Here is a 16,854-nt window from a genome sequence, read left to right on the forward strand (position 1 = left end):
ACAGCATGGGCAGGAACTTCTTAAGCTACTATTGGTAGATTTGCCAGGTTACACATGCTGACAATCCCATTTTCCCTCAAAATGTTATTTCTAAACAATACCAAGTGCATTTTGCTTTCCAGGGATTGATCTGAAAGTGCAGAGCTGCATCTCAGCCTGTCTGGCTGAAATACAAATCTTCAGTACAAACATGTTAGCACTTGTAGTTCCTCCTGAAGATTTCAAACTGGATACACTGAAGCTGCAAGGTCAACACGTTTAGGAGCAAAACACAGCTAGCTGCATAGGCTTTATGTGTAAGCCACAGGATATTTTGCTCCTTATTTGCCAATTCAGCCTATTTTAAGAGAATCCCACAATTTTCATTTTCTGCTTTGGACTTGACTGCTGAACTGATCATGTCATAATAAAATACATCTGCATAAATAACAGTGTTTCTACAGGGATTCTCAGTATTGGTTTCAGATATCGCTTTGCCAGAGAATTAGGGGGAGAATTCTAGTACTGTATTTCCTATGAAAATTTTACAAAAATGTCAAATACATTTGTGAAAGTTTGAAATGATGCGCCTGCAAACAAACTTTTTTCTTTTTTTTCTGGATGGCCATTTAGCTATAAGTCAGCTTCCCTCTCAGAAGCTTTTCTGAGAAGTACTCGAGGATTTTAGAGTCTATGAGTATATATACACCTTTGGGGAAATGTTCTGGTTTGAAGGGCATGCTTTATTTTTTGAGCAGTTTTACCATATCCCTGATTGTGGTGCATATTGAGCTGACTGCTATTTTAAGTTGTTGACTCTGTGTGTGCTTGCTTATAGCTAATCAGAGGACTGAGCAGTGTCTCAGGTGGCTCACAAATAGAGTGTTCCACACCAACCAAGCAGGTGGAAACAAATGCAAGGGGTTCTGATGGAAGAATGGACCACATCAATTAATGATGGGAGGGTAATTGGCTTCTTTGAAGAATTACTCCTCAATAACTTCCCTGCTAAAAGAGCAAATGCTAAATGAATGTTTTTCCTCACCATGTTCAAGGGTGGAAAAATGCAGCCATCACTCATTAGCCCAAAGTCTGAGTCAGCTAGACAGCGTGAAAAAATACCGGGCACTCAAAGCTCACATTTAGCCTCAAAGCCGTGCCCTGCCACTCAAAAGGAACAAAACAGTCGTGCACTGTTTGTGACCTCCCTTTAGCTGTAACATAGTGTCAATCACACTGGGCTTTAATCCTTTCCAAATTATAACATGTATCTCTTGTGCTTTGTTCCCTTCCTGCCTTTTTTCCTTCTTTTATTCCTGACAAAAGAGGACACTATCTCTCTTTTATTATAGTCAGTATTTTGTCTGAAATTTCTGGTGCTTGTGACATTTTATTCCTTTTTCTTGCTTTCTTGACACTGTTTCTATACCTTTGCCCTACCAGATTTTAGTCTGGGATTTATTTTCTGGGCTTTTCTCTCCAAAATAATTCTTTCTTTTGATGCTACAATTTCTATTTCTAATGTATCACTGCGGTTCTCTCTACGTACCCATGGAAGTGGTTAGACAGAAAGGGAGAATATCATGATCCAAGGCTTGTGATGGTCCCAAGATCTTGCACTGTGAATTAAAGCTCCAAGTCCCCAGGTTCTCTCTAACTGTGGTATCTAAGATGTAGTGGCCTCATTCTTCCTTCCTCTGTCTTTTCCCTGAGAGAATTGAGTTTGGAAGTTTTTTGAGTTATTCCTTCTTCCATCTGCTCCTTTGAGAAGATGAGCTTCTACTCCTTCCTTTAGTTTTGTGGTTACAAAAAAAAAAAGTTTCTTTTTCACAGATTTCTATTTTGAGTCCTCTTCTCCAGCAGCTTGCTGCAGTTGTCATTCATAGTTTCTAAGCTGGGGAAGGAGAAATCACTGAGCAATAGAAGAGTAACTAAAGTGGGAAACTAATGAATTCAGGAGGGTGTTGCTTCTTTAGCTTATACTCAGCTCATATTTGAATTGTTAATGTGGTATGCATTTGGATGGGCATTTACTCTAGGTTTTAAACAGAAAAACAGTAAAAAATTGTGTGAATTTGATAACTTGCTGAAGAAGCTTCTGGCTCTTTTTTCAGCCAAGTTGATTTTCAAAGCCTGGCAGCATATGCTCACACTTGCAGTTTCAGCTGTGTCTGTAGATCTACTGCATTTTGTCTGCCTAAGGGGGAAATTCACTATATGCTGGTTAAATATGAGCAAATCTAGTATTGTCTCTCCTGTGCTGGTTGTCACTCCTACCTCTCTCTTTAGCACAAGCTACCTATGCATAAAATACAGAAGAGTAAGCATTACAGTAAGAATATGTTGTACAAGTGCAAAAGACCACACCTTGTTCTTCAAAACATTTCAAGGTTCTGAGGCTTTTTTTGTAAACCAATGTTTTAAAAAATCTAGAATCCACAGCCACCATGTGAGGCCACATAGGCTTCTTCAGCTTTTTTCTTATCTGAGGTTGTTGACCTCAGGAGAGGAGGAGAAGGTTACAGGGTCAAAGTCTTTTCCTCCTTGGAGCTTGCTGCTTGCTGGGAGAGGGTTGGCTGGAAAATAGATGTTTTAGAAAAAGGGTTGAGGGTCATGATTTTAATTCTGTTAGGGAACAGCTGGTTTGAGTTTCTTTCCACTTCTATCTTCCCTCCCTTCCTCACAAATCCATGGAGAGAGAAAAATTTGTTCAGAGGAAAGCAACACAAAAATAAAGAATTGCAGCATTTTCATCTTTAAAATAGATCATACTTGTTATAGGACTTCACATTAGGAGAGAGAGGAGGAAATTATTAAAATAATTGAAATCCCTTATTGTTACAAGCATTGAATTGATATTGATCTAAAGTGTCAGAGGTTTATTTGTTTTCCTGCCAACAGTTAAAATGTTAATAGTAATGTTTTAATGGATTTTTTTGTGGATAAATGATAGACATTGCAATTTTTAATTTAGTGATGGAGAAAGCTAATTTTTAATATATTGTGTTAGTTTGCAGAAAAGCAGCTGAAGAAAGATAGTTTGGTTTGGGTATTTCTGTTCAGATTTTCTTCATCTTTGCATGCTGCTTTCATGCACTAAGACCAAAGAGAGAGAAGGAAACTCACAACTCTCAAATGAATGGCAAACTAGGAACAGATTTTTCATCTGCACTCCTCTGAAACACTGGCCTCAGGCTGTGTTGGTGTGTGGCTCAACAGCAATCAGAGGTCATAATTTCATTGGCGGTTAGCATCAGGTTTAATTTTTCTAATATGTTACATTTACCAAAATGTCTGGTTTCAGTTACACTTATGCACTGACTGAGTCAGCTTTGAGCAGCATGATGTTTTAAGGTACCTGAAAGGCTACAAGAACGTTTATGGAACACATATGCTAATTGTTTTTAACCACTTTCCTTTCTAAACACAAAAATGTGTTTTTGGAAAGCCATTTAACAGTAGTAGCTAATGATGGTGTGCATTTATTCTAAGAAATGAGCACAAGGAATAGGTAAAATAGTTGTTTTAACAAGACTGCCATCTACTGATTTCCACAATTAAAAATATCCCTGATGACTAGATTGGTCATAGATTTTTTTTATAGCTTTGTTGTCAAGGTCTGCAAACTCAAGAAAATTATAAAATCTTTCTGTCATCTTAGGAATGCGACCAGGTTCACATTGACGACGTGTCTTCGGATGACAACGGTCAAGACTTAAGGTACAGAAGAACTCATTAAGATAAAAAGTTGCTTTGCAAATCCCTTTCTGGGCGAGGGATGGGCTGCTGGAATGCTCACAGTAGCCTGCTCTCTTTTAGCTGTCTTCTTTGCAACCCAGCCAAGTGGGTAGCTGGTGGTTCAGTGCAGCCTGTTGCCTTTTATTAATCCGTGGGGTTTTTTATCTCTACCTAGCACGTATAACTTCGGAACCGACGGCTTTCCCGCGGCTGCCACCAGCGCCAACCTGTGCCTGGCCACCGGCGTGCGCGGAGGGGTGGACTGGATGCGGAAACTGGCCTTCCGCTACAGACGAGTGAAAGAAATATACAACACCTACAAAAACAACGTTGGAGGCAAGTGACTCTGTAGTGTCTAACAAACATGGATTATTAGGTGGTAAATGGGAGGAACTGGTTTCTACTCCTTTCTAGGAGTGTTTAGTGAGCTGCTTAGTTTGCAGAGTGCAGGAAATTGTCTGAGCTGGTGAAAGCAAAGGAAAATGACAGAGCGCTGCTTAATACCAGTGCAGACATGCCCTTGTCTACTCCACAGGTCTTCTTGGTCCAGCAAAAAGAGAGGCTTGGTTACAACTGAGAGCAGAAATTGAAGCTTTGACAGATTCTTGGTTAACACTTGCACTGAAAGCACTCACCCTCATACATTCGAGGTGAGTATAAAGAGTAGGAAGGAAGCTCTAGCATGTCTGAGGATGATCTGGAAGAGGCTGTCTGGTGTGGTGGGCAAAATGCTGAAGCTGGAGGACCTTACCCTCATTTCTTATTCTGATCTGACCGTGCTGCACCTTGTTCCTCGATACAGTGGTAAAAAAAAAAATGTTCTTTTTAAGTGGTAATAATAATGTTGAGGGGCTCTGATGGGAGGGGTAAGATTTTCCTTCTATTGTTTTGTTTTGGTTTCTTTCTGTATTGTTAAAAAAGGATATTTGCATTTTCTCTTCTGTAGGACAAATTGTGTGAACATTCTTGTAACAACTACTCAGCTAATTCCAGCTCTGGCAAAAGTCTTGTTGTACGGACTAGGGGTTGTATTTCCCATAGAGAATATTTACAGTGCAACTAAAATAGGTGAGCTATTTTCATCATGTTGTGATACATTTAAAGCTGTATTTCCAAAAAGAAAAGCTATTGTAGTCTATATTTAATTCTAACTTGCTTTCACTGTAGCAAATACAGAGATTCGTAACACCTGATCCTCATGAAACATTGCTAAAGCATCCTAAAAGTGCTTTTTGAATGTGTGATGATCCAGCACAGAAAGCTTTTTATAGCTCTATTAACAGTGGTACAGTCTCTGTTAGGAAGAAATGTTAAAAATAATGCTTTTTTTTCATCATTTCTCAAAACTGTGGGGCTGTGTAGCAATTGAGAAGGGTTTTTAATAGGTGGTAAGTACAGAACACTGAAGTCTCCCTGGAGCAGCAGTAGGAGAAATTCTGTAAAGGTAAGCCCTGGCTTATTTGCTTTCATGGGCTCCAGAGAAAATTTTGGTAAACAATTTACCAGAAGCAAGAATGTTTTGCTGCAAAATGTAATTATTTAAGTTTCTTCATACTGACTGTAATAAGCTTCAGCCAGGCAAATGTTTATTTCTGTTTTCTGGTTCAGTATAAAAGATGTTATTCTGAGTATGTAGAAGTACCTCAGACCAGATGGCAATGGTGTTTGTAGTTTTAATGTGATTATGACATATCTGTTCTGTCTCAGATTCCCTCATAATTGTGGGCTACAAGAACACATTTTTCGTGTGTACTCAAGTATCTTAAGTATAATACAGCAAACTCAAATGGTGGGATATTTTTGATTTTTTTTTAAACAAGACAAAACAAAAATTGTTTCATAGTTTTACAGAGAAATTTGCAAGCATTCCCATAAAATATTTAAAAATTTTCCTGAATATAAAAGTTATAGTGCCCTCTATCAAAACTTTATAGTAAATTATAGCTTTGAAATATAATGCTTTAAATACACATTTTAATTAAAACATATTTTAATAAATCTTCACTTGTGACTTCACATATATGGGATAGAAGGGTGGTTTTGGTAAAATGTGCTCTGTCAGTGACTGTCACAGGAAACCATGAGATTTTTGTAACATGGTGTGGTTAGTAATATTCAAACACTGTTTCAACTTAGTGTTGGAGGTTTCTTATCCCTGGTGCTACTGTTAAATGTTATCATTAAGTAGTTTGGGTTCTTTAATGTCTAGAAAACTTCATTTAATTTCCAGCCTACTTTTTCTTACGCTTTTATTTTTCTTTAGCTGAAATAACTATTTTATAAACCACAGTTTTTCCATCCATTGCTGTAGACACTCTGGTTAGCATGTCCCATGGCCAGACTAAAGTGACCTTTCATAATGGGGACACTTGAGAAGACCCAATTTTAGGGTTTTTCTTTCTTTTGTCTTCTCAGTACCATACCTGAAACTTTCCAGTATGGGTACAAATTGAAAGAGAAGAAACGTAGGTTAGCTATTAGGAAGAAATTCCTAACTGTAAGGATGGTGAGGCATTGAAACAGGTTGCCCAGGGACGTTGTGGATGCCACAACCCTGGCAGTGTTCAAGACCTGGTGGGGCAAGGCCTTGGAAGACCTGGATAACCTTGGATAACCTTAAATAACTTATTACAGTGGGAGTGTCCCTGTACATGCCAGGGGAATAGATGAGTTTAAGGTCCCTTCCAACCCTTAACATTTCTGTGTTTCTATGGTACTTGTGCATAGGGCTGGAGCACTGAGATCATTTCCCTAGGTGTGTGCAGGGAAGGAAGGACCTATATGAATGGATCCCAGTGCAGGATCAAGGACATGGCCTATGTATTGGATTACAGGCTTTTAAATCTTAATCTTTTGAATGGCCTTCCAAGTCAAGGTACTACTGTTTTAGGAGCTGTGATTAATCATGCCACAGATTTTGGAGAAAAAGCTAGAATTTCAACTCAGCTTCAATCAATTTACTCAAATCATGCTACTAGTCTTAAACAAATGGTAGATAATTCTCCTGGTGGTGAAATTCCCCACAAAACCTGTGTCATATTAGGGAATGAGACAAGAAAGGTCATATTGTGCACCTCTAGTATGCTGTTTATGCTGCAACCAGCCTTGATACACCATCCTGAGGGACAGACTCTTCTCATTGTTGTAGCTCTACTTAAGAATTCCAAGGGTTGGGGAGATCCAGGCTAAAAAGTTATTTATTTGATGACATCCCATCACCATCTACCCTGAATAGTCTGATCTTTTTCTTTCAGGAAAGGAAAGTTGTTTTGAGCGAATAATTCAAAGATTTGGAAGAAAAGTAGTGTATGTTGTTATAGGAGATGGTGTCGAAGAAGAACAAGGAGCAAAAAAGGTAATGACCTTCTTTTGGTGAGAGTTGGTTTCAAGAGTCTGGAAAATTGTCTTTTCTTCAGCATGGCATAGCATGCACTGACATTTAGGTTGGATATCTTTGCCTTATAAAATCTGTGTTGACTCTATCTAGTAGAAAACCAGGTAAGGCTATAGATAATGATTTGCCCTGCTGTTCTCCAAAAGACACATTAAACTATGTATGTTTGATGCATTTCAAAAAGGGGCCAGAAAATGGGCCCTGGCTTTTGTGCCAAGAACTAACAGTTCTGTTTTCCTTGGCAACCCAAAATACCACATAGGATGTTATGAATGTAAGCAAAATATGGTGATTCTTAGTGATCAAAGGCAGTATGCTGTTTGACTGTATGAAACACGTATATGTCACACCTTAAAAAGACATGTAGGACTGGAGTAGGTAGACAGGAATTTCCGTTTTCTTGTGTGTCCATAATTTTGATTCTTCATTCAAACAACAACCTGTGGCTTGGCATGCATTCATAATCTCAGATAACTGAGCAGAGGATACTATTTGACTGTCTATTATTTTTTGCTTCCCACTGAGAAGGGAAAAATTCACTTTTTTTTTCAATGTGAATTAAGCTTATAAAAAGCAACACTTCCCATTCACAAATAATAGACTTTATTTGTAGACTGGCTAACAAAACTACCCTAGGTAGTCTGCAGATACACACTCTTTGCTTGGAGGAATGAGGCATAACCTTGGCTATTTGAAAAATAGGAGAAAGAGCAGGAAAATGGGCATTTTTGTTCTTGCTTCCTTTCACAGATAAATTGCTTTTACACAGCTGCTTTTTCACCACAAAACTCTCTGTGATACTTCTATCTCTTTCCACTGTGACTTTCTAAATTGGAGAAGTGAAACTAATTAGTCCACATGGCGTTTTAACAACCATTGACTGGTTTTGCTTCATGAAATCTGGGTTTTGTGTCCCTGAAGCCTGGCGGGTAGGTTCCCGGCTCGTCCCAGCACTTTGCAGAGTCTCAGTTTCATATATCCCTTTGGCGGACTGGCGGGAACAGTTTGCTCCTTTCTCCTTCAGAAATGCCTTTCATCTTTGCAGAGAAATGTTTTCCCGCTGCAAATGATTACATTTTAAAAGCTGTATTTAAGATCAGGGGGCAAAAAAAATTCCTTCTCTTTGTTCCTTTTCTGTTGCTCGGTGAAATAGTGTTGTATATGATAATGGCAGGAGTAGTCCTTTTGGTAACATTATCTATTCCAATGCTTTTTTCAACAGGAAACATGATTCAGAAAAGCATAAGAGAAAGCCTTTCCAGTCGCTAAGAGGAGTAGCAGTATAGAAAGTTCCTTTGTGCAATTACTTGTGTATATTCTTTCCTGGTGGAAGGAATTTTCAGGTTGAAGGCATGTTAGATTCTCTGGATTAAATTATCTGCTGCAGCGATGCCAGAGAAGTCAATAAGTAGACCAGCAGCCCTGCCTTTCTGCATAAAGTATCAATCTGATTTAAGAAAATGCTTCTGTGATTCTTGTCCTGCTTCTTACTCCACCAAATAAGAAATCACCATTTCACACTGTGAATGCAGGATTTGCCTTTTTAGTTTTTTCCTTCACATCCTGCAGGAGTAGAAACCTTCTCTGGTGAGCATACAAACAAAACAGAAGCTTTGCCTCTCCAAAACTACCCAAAGCATCTCAATCCAGAGTGGCATAACTGTCCTGTGATGTACCCGATTGTCATGCTTACCCCTGGATTTTGGTAGCTGGTTCCTTCTTGCCCTGCTTCCCGTCAGCATGTCAGGTTTTGTGGCCTTCTCCAGAGAAGGTACAGGTCTTCTGTTACCCTTTGCACAGCAGTTTTCTGTAGGGCTTTGGCCTGAGGTGAAGCCATTAAAATATGTGTGTTTCTTTACACTATTTAGACCATAAACAGTACAACCTTCTTTGGACAGCACTTCATGGTTTACATGTAAACTGTAATGAGTCTTTTCAAGTGAGCATATAAATTCAAGCCTATTTAATTAGAGATTTTTTTTATTCTATGTTCATTCAGTGGATTAAAAAGAGGTTGAACTTTCAGCTTAGGAGGTAAGAAAGTTAAGGTTAAATTATTAAAAATAATTTACCAATAATTTATAAATTCCTTCATCATAAAACAAGGTTTTCATGTATGTCCTTCACTCATGGAAAATATTGAGTCAATACAATGGTAGGAATATAAAAGAAACTTTTAAAATCTTTTTATTATTGTCATTAGTATAAAAATTCAATAATAAAAATTTCTTAATGCCACTTAAAAGATCATTGCTTTATTGAGAAACATTTTTAGGATAAACAGTTTGTTCATAAAATGCCTCTTTTGGTTGATGTAAGTAAACATAATACACAGCAAACTGCACACTGTTACATTTCTGGTAGCATTAGTCAAACTATGATATTGACACCTTTGTTTAGCTGTCACTTCCAGCAAAATATTTGATGAGAAAATTAAACTCTTGGGATGTTTGCACTGTGGATTGAGGAATGATCGAACCCTTCTGGGTCAGTGCAGCAGCCCGTGAGCTTGGCTGTAACACCAGGGCTCGCTCACACAAAGGTTGCTACCTTCATATCAGCTTCCCCAGGAAAAGAGGGAGAGGAGGGCAGAGAGAAGCCAGTGTGAAAGTCCAAAGGGTGCTCTGGAGCTACTGACACCAGTGTTGTCACCTCAGAGTGCCACTGTGGTGACACAGCTGTTCTCAGTACAAGGGTCTGGGGGTTTCTGCCAGAGACTCCATTGTCTCGGCATTTTGCTTTGCTTTGTTTTGTGTTTTGGTTTTGGAGGTTATTTTGTTCTGTTGTGTTTTGTGCTCATCTTTTGCCTTTGCCTTTGGAGACACATTCAGGAAATACTAATAAGACAGAAAAACCCCAGCTCCTGAGTTTTTCTGCTTAGGAGAATTCTCCAAAGGATTTCTAATTTGTGAGATGAGACAAAGGCTCCTCTGCACTGAGGAGCTGGATTTTACATCAGGTGATTCGGGAGAGCCTAGGCAAATGGGCTTCTCCTTTGTCTCCAAATTGGTCATGCTGCCTGGGAGGAAAAATCATAAATCTTTGTGGAGCAATAAATAGAATATAAATGGGTATCCAATATGCCACTGCTTTTAAGCTCAGAGTCACACTGTGCTGGTCAGGTTTGGGGTAGGAAGTAAAGACAGCCGCTTAGCAAATCTGGCAGGAATACAATAAAAATACCGTGAAAGATGACAAAAACTGATGAGTTTTCTATTCAAATCCATCACAAATCTCAGGAGTAAGTTTTTTTGCATAAATATGTATTCATTTAAAGGAAGGAGGATAAAGTGTAATCTGGACTTTTTGGTGTTACTATCAAAATATGGATTTGTTTTGCATATGTATTAATAGCAACACTATTTTGTGGAGTAAAATAGCTGAAGTTTTGTACATTTTGTAGTTACACACTGAAAATAAAATTACTTCTATTTCAGAAATAAAATAGATTAATGTCTTAGATTATTTAATAATACTCTAATTCTTAGGCTTACTAAATTTGTAGTTTCATTTTTTATGCTTTTTACACTAAAACCAAAATTTTGCCACCATATTTAATTTCAAACTGTCATCAAAATCAAATAATTTAAAAGTTCATAGATGTTTTATTACTCAGTATCATCTGCCAAACAATTCATGATTTTTAAAAGACAAATGCTTCATATTTACTTGGAATATGTTGAAATAGTAGACTTAGGGTTCCATTAGATACGAATGCATCCGGTTTCACCACCTATTTATTAGTGGTTAGCATTTGTCATCCATTCTCCCGCAGCAGCAAATGTGAGATTAGCATTTCTTGCTTGGCTCAGAATAGAAGCATTCTGCATGACAGGGGTGTGCTAAGTATTGGCAGGGATGGCTTTTTAAAGGCAATATTTAGTACAGATACATACAAAGGATCTCTTGCTCTCTCAAATGAGCTCAAATCATTTGGCAAGAGGAAATGTACTTCCATCTCATGGGTGTGTTGCCACTTTTGACGTGGCTGAATAGTTGTGAATCCACAATGCATGTTAATAGAGGAATAATAGATAAGGTTTTGTATGATAATTTTGTTACTTTAAAGGTTCTAGTTTCATACAATCATTATCTTAGATGGAGTGAAAATTATCATACATGCCTCATGAAAACACAGGCATATATATGAACACGTATGCGTGAGGCTCTATATATACACACAAACATACAGATATATAGAGAGCTGTATCAGGTTTGTTTCCCCTCCTCACAGCTCTGAAGGCTGTAGTGTAGGGTCAGACTGATAGAAATCTGAATTGGCCACGTTCAGCCATGCTGAGGACATCAGAGCAGATTCCAGCCCCATGCAGCCACCATGTTCCTGGCATGCTTTATTTCTCAGGAGTGCGCAGCTGGCCTTTAGACCTACATGAAGGAGAACTGAAAATAATTATAATCCTGAGATTTACACAACCTCCTTTTTTCATGAGATTCTCTATTGTCATTCCACACTTCGCAGCTGTAACTGCATGGAGTAAATTTAGGTATACTCCTTTCACAGACAGACAGACAGACAGACATAAATAAAGCAGAGGACACTTAACTGAATTTGAGCTAGAAATATATGGTCAAAATAATGACTGCTAACAGTTTTGGTTTAAAATCTGACCATCAACAGCTGACCCATAAACAGGGTAATCCAAAACTCGATATTGCACATGTGCATCTAGCACAAGGTGCTGTAATTTGATTTAGCAGAAGCTAAACCTTCTGTTAAATCAATCAGAGTCTTTAACTGCTCTATCAGCCTGCTATGTGTATGCTCTGTGCTGCTGAGGTTGTTACTAGGGAAGCAGTATAAATCTGGAGCTGCATGGAGTGGGAGCTGGAAGCCAAGAATTTATTCCTATAGCTCTCCCTATTCATTGGTTTGCTCCCTGACCTTGGAGGGCATCCATGTCATTGACTCTTGGTTTCTGCAGAGACTCTTTGCATAGGCAGGTGTCCACTAAAGTCTTTGCCAGCCACATCACAGGTATGCTGTTTACACCTCCCTGGCCCAGTGGCTAAAGCAGACCTGCTGCCAAGCTGACTGAGAGGAGGAGCAGGGAGCTATGGCTGGCTGTCAGGGAGACCAGCTGTGTCCCACCTGACAGGGGGTTGAGAGAGAAGAGGGAAGCTGCCACCTCCCACGAAAAGGAGGCAGCACTGCTGAGCATCGCCGGCCTGTGCAGTCACCTGGCAAACACAGCGTGGACCTGCTGCAAGCACAAACCCATGACTCTTTGTGCTTGATGTAGTATCTCTATCAGATATTTCAAATTCTGCCAGAGAGATCTTGCAGCCTAAGTTACAGATAGGTGCACAAAAGCTTTTGCAAAATCCAGAGAATGGCATGACTAGCAATTTTTATTTCGTATTGCTCTTGCTGGTTCATTTCCTGAACATGATGCAAGAAGTTCATCTTTAGGAAATCTGTGAGTTGGAAAGCAGCAGTGTCAGGCCTGACAGAGCACAGAGGGTAGGCTGCCTGTATAATGTAACAGGGAAGAAAGACCCTGGGACGTGGAGTTGTAACTGAGTGAGCTAACTGCATCTGCTTTCTGTAGTTGGTGGAGCATAGAGACAGTACCGTGGAAGTCCAGATTGAAGATGTAGGGGAAAAAAATGTTGTAGTGTTTACCATTTCCTTCTTAAGGAAAAGATCCATCTATAAAAGTGTTTTGGAAATATCATGAGCTTTTTTTTTTTTTTAATGCCTCTATTGTGTCTCTGGATTTTGTTTGGTTTGTTCTCTCCATTGTCAGCCATCACTCATGAATTTATCTTCAAGCTGAAATTCAATCAGCTGTTTCTCAAGGCTTTCTAACACACTAGAGCAAAGCAAGGCAGAACAGAAACTGCTACAATGGTGTTTTCTTAGGGGTCATTTTGTTTTCTTCCTGAGGAAATTCCTTTGCTCTAGAAGCTGGGCATACTCTGAATGTGGGTACGTGTTGATACATATTGCATCTTCATTCTAATCAGGAGTGTTATATCAAAGAGGATGTGATAGGCTGAGTGTTAAGGTCTTTGCCTTCTCAGACAGGTACAGAAATTACACTAAATTTGCAGCTGGAATCAGTGGGTTTAACATTGTTTTCAAATTTTTTCTCTAACTTAGAATTTGAGAAGACCAGAATGAAAAAAGGAGAGCAGAATAAAAGTGACAGAGGAGATGGAGTTTTGCCACTGATTTCAGTGGAATTAGGAATTTACTCAGGAGCTGCTGAAGTAGGATGATGAAAGCCTCTTTGGAAAATCATAGATAAAAGTGGTTGGGAAACTTAGAAGCTAATGTGATAATTAATTGCTTGTGGTTTGCCTCCTAAAGATGTCAGGACACAAACTGATCCGATGAAAAGGTGAATACAATAGTGTTAGCCTTCAGAATACTGTTGAATTGAAACTATTTTCCTATTGGATTTAGAGAATAATTTCCTGACAAAAGCTCTTTTTTCTTATTTTTTAATTTATGCAAAAGTTCTTGTTGACATTATAACCCCCATTTTCAAGTATGAAGGTAGTTCTTAAGCAGATTTTTACCCTTCATTAATGAGGTAATCTGTGCTTTTTCCTGGGATTTGTGTTTTTGGTTTATTCAGGTTCTTTGCAGAAGTATTTGTGCTCCAGACAGATTTTATTACAAGTAATAGGAAAAAAAGATGTGTTTATTTTAATGTCCCACATGGAAAAGATGCTTTAAGATCAGTGTTAGCAATGACCAATGTTATACAAGCCACTGGGATAAAAATCTTTTCAAAGTGATGTGAGCAACACATGAGTTATTCTGAATCACCATTTCTCTGTTCTTAACTCTTCTGCCAAGAGGAGTTTTTTACAAGGACCAAATACATTTTGAGAGTAAACAACACTTTCACTTTCTTTATTTTCTTTCTGTTTCCTTCCTGAAACTACCCACATGCTTTATGTGTATGTTATTTAATTTCTTTTTTTCCAGAAGTAATATTTTCTTCCACAGTGTTCTGAAATCTGTTTTTCATATTAAGAGATTAGAAGCCCCTCCCTTCCTTATGATCTCCTGATGTGTTTGCTGTAGTTCCTATTGTAAATAGATCTGCTGTTATTGAGAATTTATGCTTAGGGGGTGGGTCAGAGGAACCAGACATAAACATGAAGGACTCGAGGTTTTAAGAGCTCTTTTTCTCTCTCCCGAAGTGTTCTCTTATCCCCGTGAAAGACAAAGGGTGTGTCTAAGTACCAGAATGCTTGGGGTTATTTTTCATGTTGTCTGTGCTGTTCACAGCATGCTATGCCATTTTGGAGGATCTCGAGCCACTCTGACCTTATGGCCCTTCACCATGCCTTGGAACTGGAGTACTTGTAGCAGCTTAGCAGCACTTTCAAACCTCAGAGCCTCCTTCTGCCCGTGGATGAGATGCCTGTGTCTTGTGTCAGCATTGGACGACAGAACTCTGTGATTTCAGCATGTTGACGTACAGCTGCAGTCGGGGTTAACCCTTGCCCTTTCAGTGAACAGAGGAGCAAGTCCTTTTCTTCAGAACAGCTGTTGGCTCCGGCACTGCCAGCCCAACCAAAATAAGCCATGCGAGTGTTTGAACAACTCATCTTTACCACATATGCTACCAAAAAGAAATAGAGAAGGAAAAAATAAAATGGGAAAAAAATAAAAAAAAAAGAAGAAGAAAATAAAAGGAAATAAGAGGTTCATACCTGTGAAGAAAAGAAAAAGGACCTGCAAATGCTTTGTAGCTTTTAGCCTCTTCAATGTGACACACACAATTTCTTCAACACAGCAAACTTGATTGCACAATGAAGACTGAGATTTTACAAAATACCAGTGGAGTAATTTTCTTATAAAGAAGGTTTACGTTTTGGTTTCTCATACCCAGGGTACTCTGTACATCTTTACTTATTTATGAACAGACTGTATTTTGACATCATATAACTGAGGATATGTATAATAGGATAAAAGGCTATTATAAGCCTTTGCCTTATGGTACAGCAACTACTTTTGATTTTAGCACATTACAGAGTAGTTTAAAATATGTCTAATTTAAACTAATAGGTACATCACTGAGACAATCATGTACAGGAAGAATTTTTTGTGTAAATTTGTAATAATGAATGATTCTTTTACATATTGTTAAGGTAAATGCTATTGAAAGATAGTAATGCCTTGTTGGTGAAGAATGAGGCCACATGTGCACAAACTCGTGCAGTGCCTTATCAATGTGTTGGATATAAATATGTAGATAATTGATTTTTTTTAGATAAATTTGTCAAGACCAAAAGCATGGATGTCAAGTGTCAATAGGAATTGGGTTTTGTTCTCAGCTGTTTCTCTGCCATTTTCTTCTCTCACCCCCTCTGATTATGAAAAGATTGATTTTGTGTGTCCCCCATGGTTGAAGCAAATACAGATAAAACCCAAGTGAAGAGGAGGCCTTTATTGTCTTTTTGTTTCCTCTTTTAAAGGTAACATATTAACTCTTTCTTAGAGTATTAAAAAATTAATTAGGAGGTCATTCCATAAAGTAATAGAGAAAGAACACAAATATATTTTAAGATGTAACTTAAACTGGAACCTTGGTACTGAATAGCTTTTGTCTCATCCAAAAATGAAGGAAATTATCATCACTAATATTTTTAGAAATTAGAAATGGGAATATTTTGGAAAAATTAAACAAGAATGCTCATATACATTTAAGTTTTTTAATCCTCTTCCACCAGGAGTCAGATTTTCCTAAGATATAACATCCATTGCCGGCAATGGAAATGCTGAAATGGTTATCGCCAAGGAGTTAAAATTTGCTTTTGTCTGTACTAACTTAAAGGACAAACCTAGACCGTGTCTGTCTGTGATTTGTGACTTTTCTGATCTTGAAAGCTTTGAGCTACTTGGTTAAATAAACTGTTAGTCTGACTTTTTTTGGCTTGAATTGTACCAATTCCCTTGGCCCAGTTAAATATCTTATTAAAAAGAAGCCTCACCTTTGTGATTAATTTTCTGGTTTTCTCTTCTTTCATTTTTTTTAAAAAAAACACCAGCCTCGAAACAGCTACCTGCAAAGCTACAGAGCACCAATGTAGCTACAAATCAACACCCTTCTCTATGGGAGGAATCATATTGCTGCTAGAAAAAAAAAATTGTGGATTGCCTTAGTACCAACAGAGAGGTTTTTATCTTACCAAGACTCGCACGTGTGCTTTACCCAGTATGAGTTCTGCAACTCGTGCTGGACTCACATACGTGCATAAAGCACATTGTGGATAGTTTTTAGAATTGAGACTATCATTAGCCTTTTCTTTCCTCAAGCAAATTAGACAGTGACAGGGGGATTGGTTGTCTTTTTTTTTCTTTGGCTCTTTTCAATTTTTAGTCACTTGCGGACTGAAAAACAACAACAGTTTATCTGGGCCTTATTGTACAAAAAGTGTGTTGTGTCCACAATTGTGTACAGAATTTTTCTTCATTAATTTTGTTTTAAATTAATAAAATTGATTTGTGAACGTATTAAACAATTGTCTTGTATGCAAGTCTGTGATATTTCTGCCCTCTGGGTTGGGAATGAGGAGACATCTCTCATCTCTTTGCTGTCTCAAGACACAGAAATTATTCACCTTCTGGTGCCCAGCAGAGATGTAAAGCAGATTAAAGAATACTTGCAACTAGTTTACAGAAGGCTTGGTCAGATGAGCAGCAGTTGTTTTGCTTATGTGCAGCAGCTAGAGAAGGTCAGTGCAGAATAAGGCCTTGG

The 16,854-nt window shown here is 38.3% G+C and overlaps 1 protein-coding gene across 10 annotated transcripts in view; it reads left to right on the plus strand.

Annotated features, from left to right (window-relative positions):
* Window positions 1-16,618, plus strand: part of EYA1 (EYA transcriptional coactivator and phosphatase 1) — a 144,816-nt gene extending 128,198 nt beyond the window's left edge. For all 10 annotated transcript variants that reach the window (XM_031058630.1, XM_031058632.1, XM_031058631.1 and 7 more), the window contains 6 exons: window positions 3,641-3,699; window positions 3,893-4,053; window positions 4,253-4,367; window positions 4,664-4,785; window positions 6,972-7,072; window positions 14,379-16,618. In XM_031058630.1, the coding sequence (XP_030914490.1) occupies window positions 3,641-3,699; window positions 3,893-4,053; window positions 4,253-4,367; window positions 4,664-4,785; window positions 6,972-7,072; window positions 14,379-14,459 (639 nt within the window). In that variant the 3' untranslated portion in view covers window positions 14,460-16,618. The remainder of the gene's footprint in view (window positions 1-3,640; window positions 3,700-3,892; window positions 4,054-4,252; window positions 4,368-4,663; window positions 4,786-6,971; window positions 7,073-14,378) is intronic.
* Window positions 16,619-16,854: the final 236 nt, after the last annotated feature.

Source organism: Geospiza fortis, unplaced genomic scaffold, assembly GCF_000277835.1.
Source record: "Geospiza fortis unplaced genomic scaffold, GeoFor_1.0 scaffold121, whole genome shotgun sequence".
Taxonomy (NCBI): domain Eukaryota; kingdom Metazoa; phylum Chordata; class Aves; order Passeriformes; family Thraupidae; genus Geospiza; species Geospiza fortis.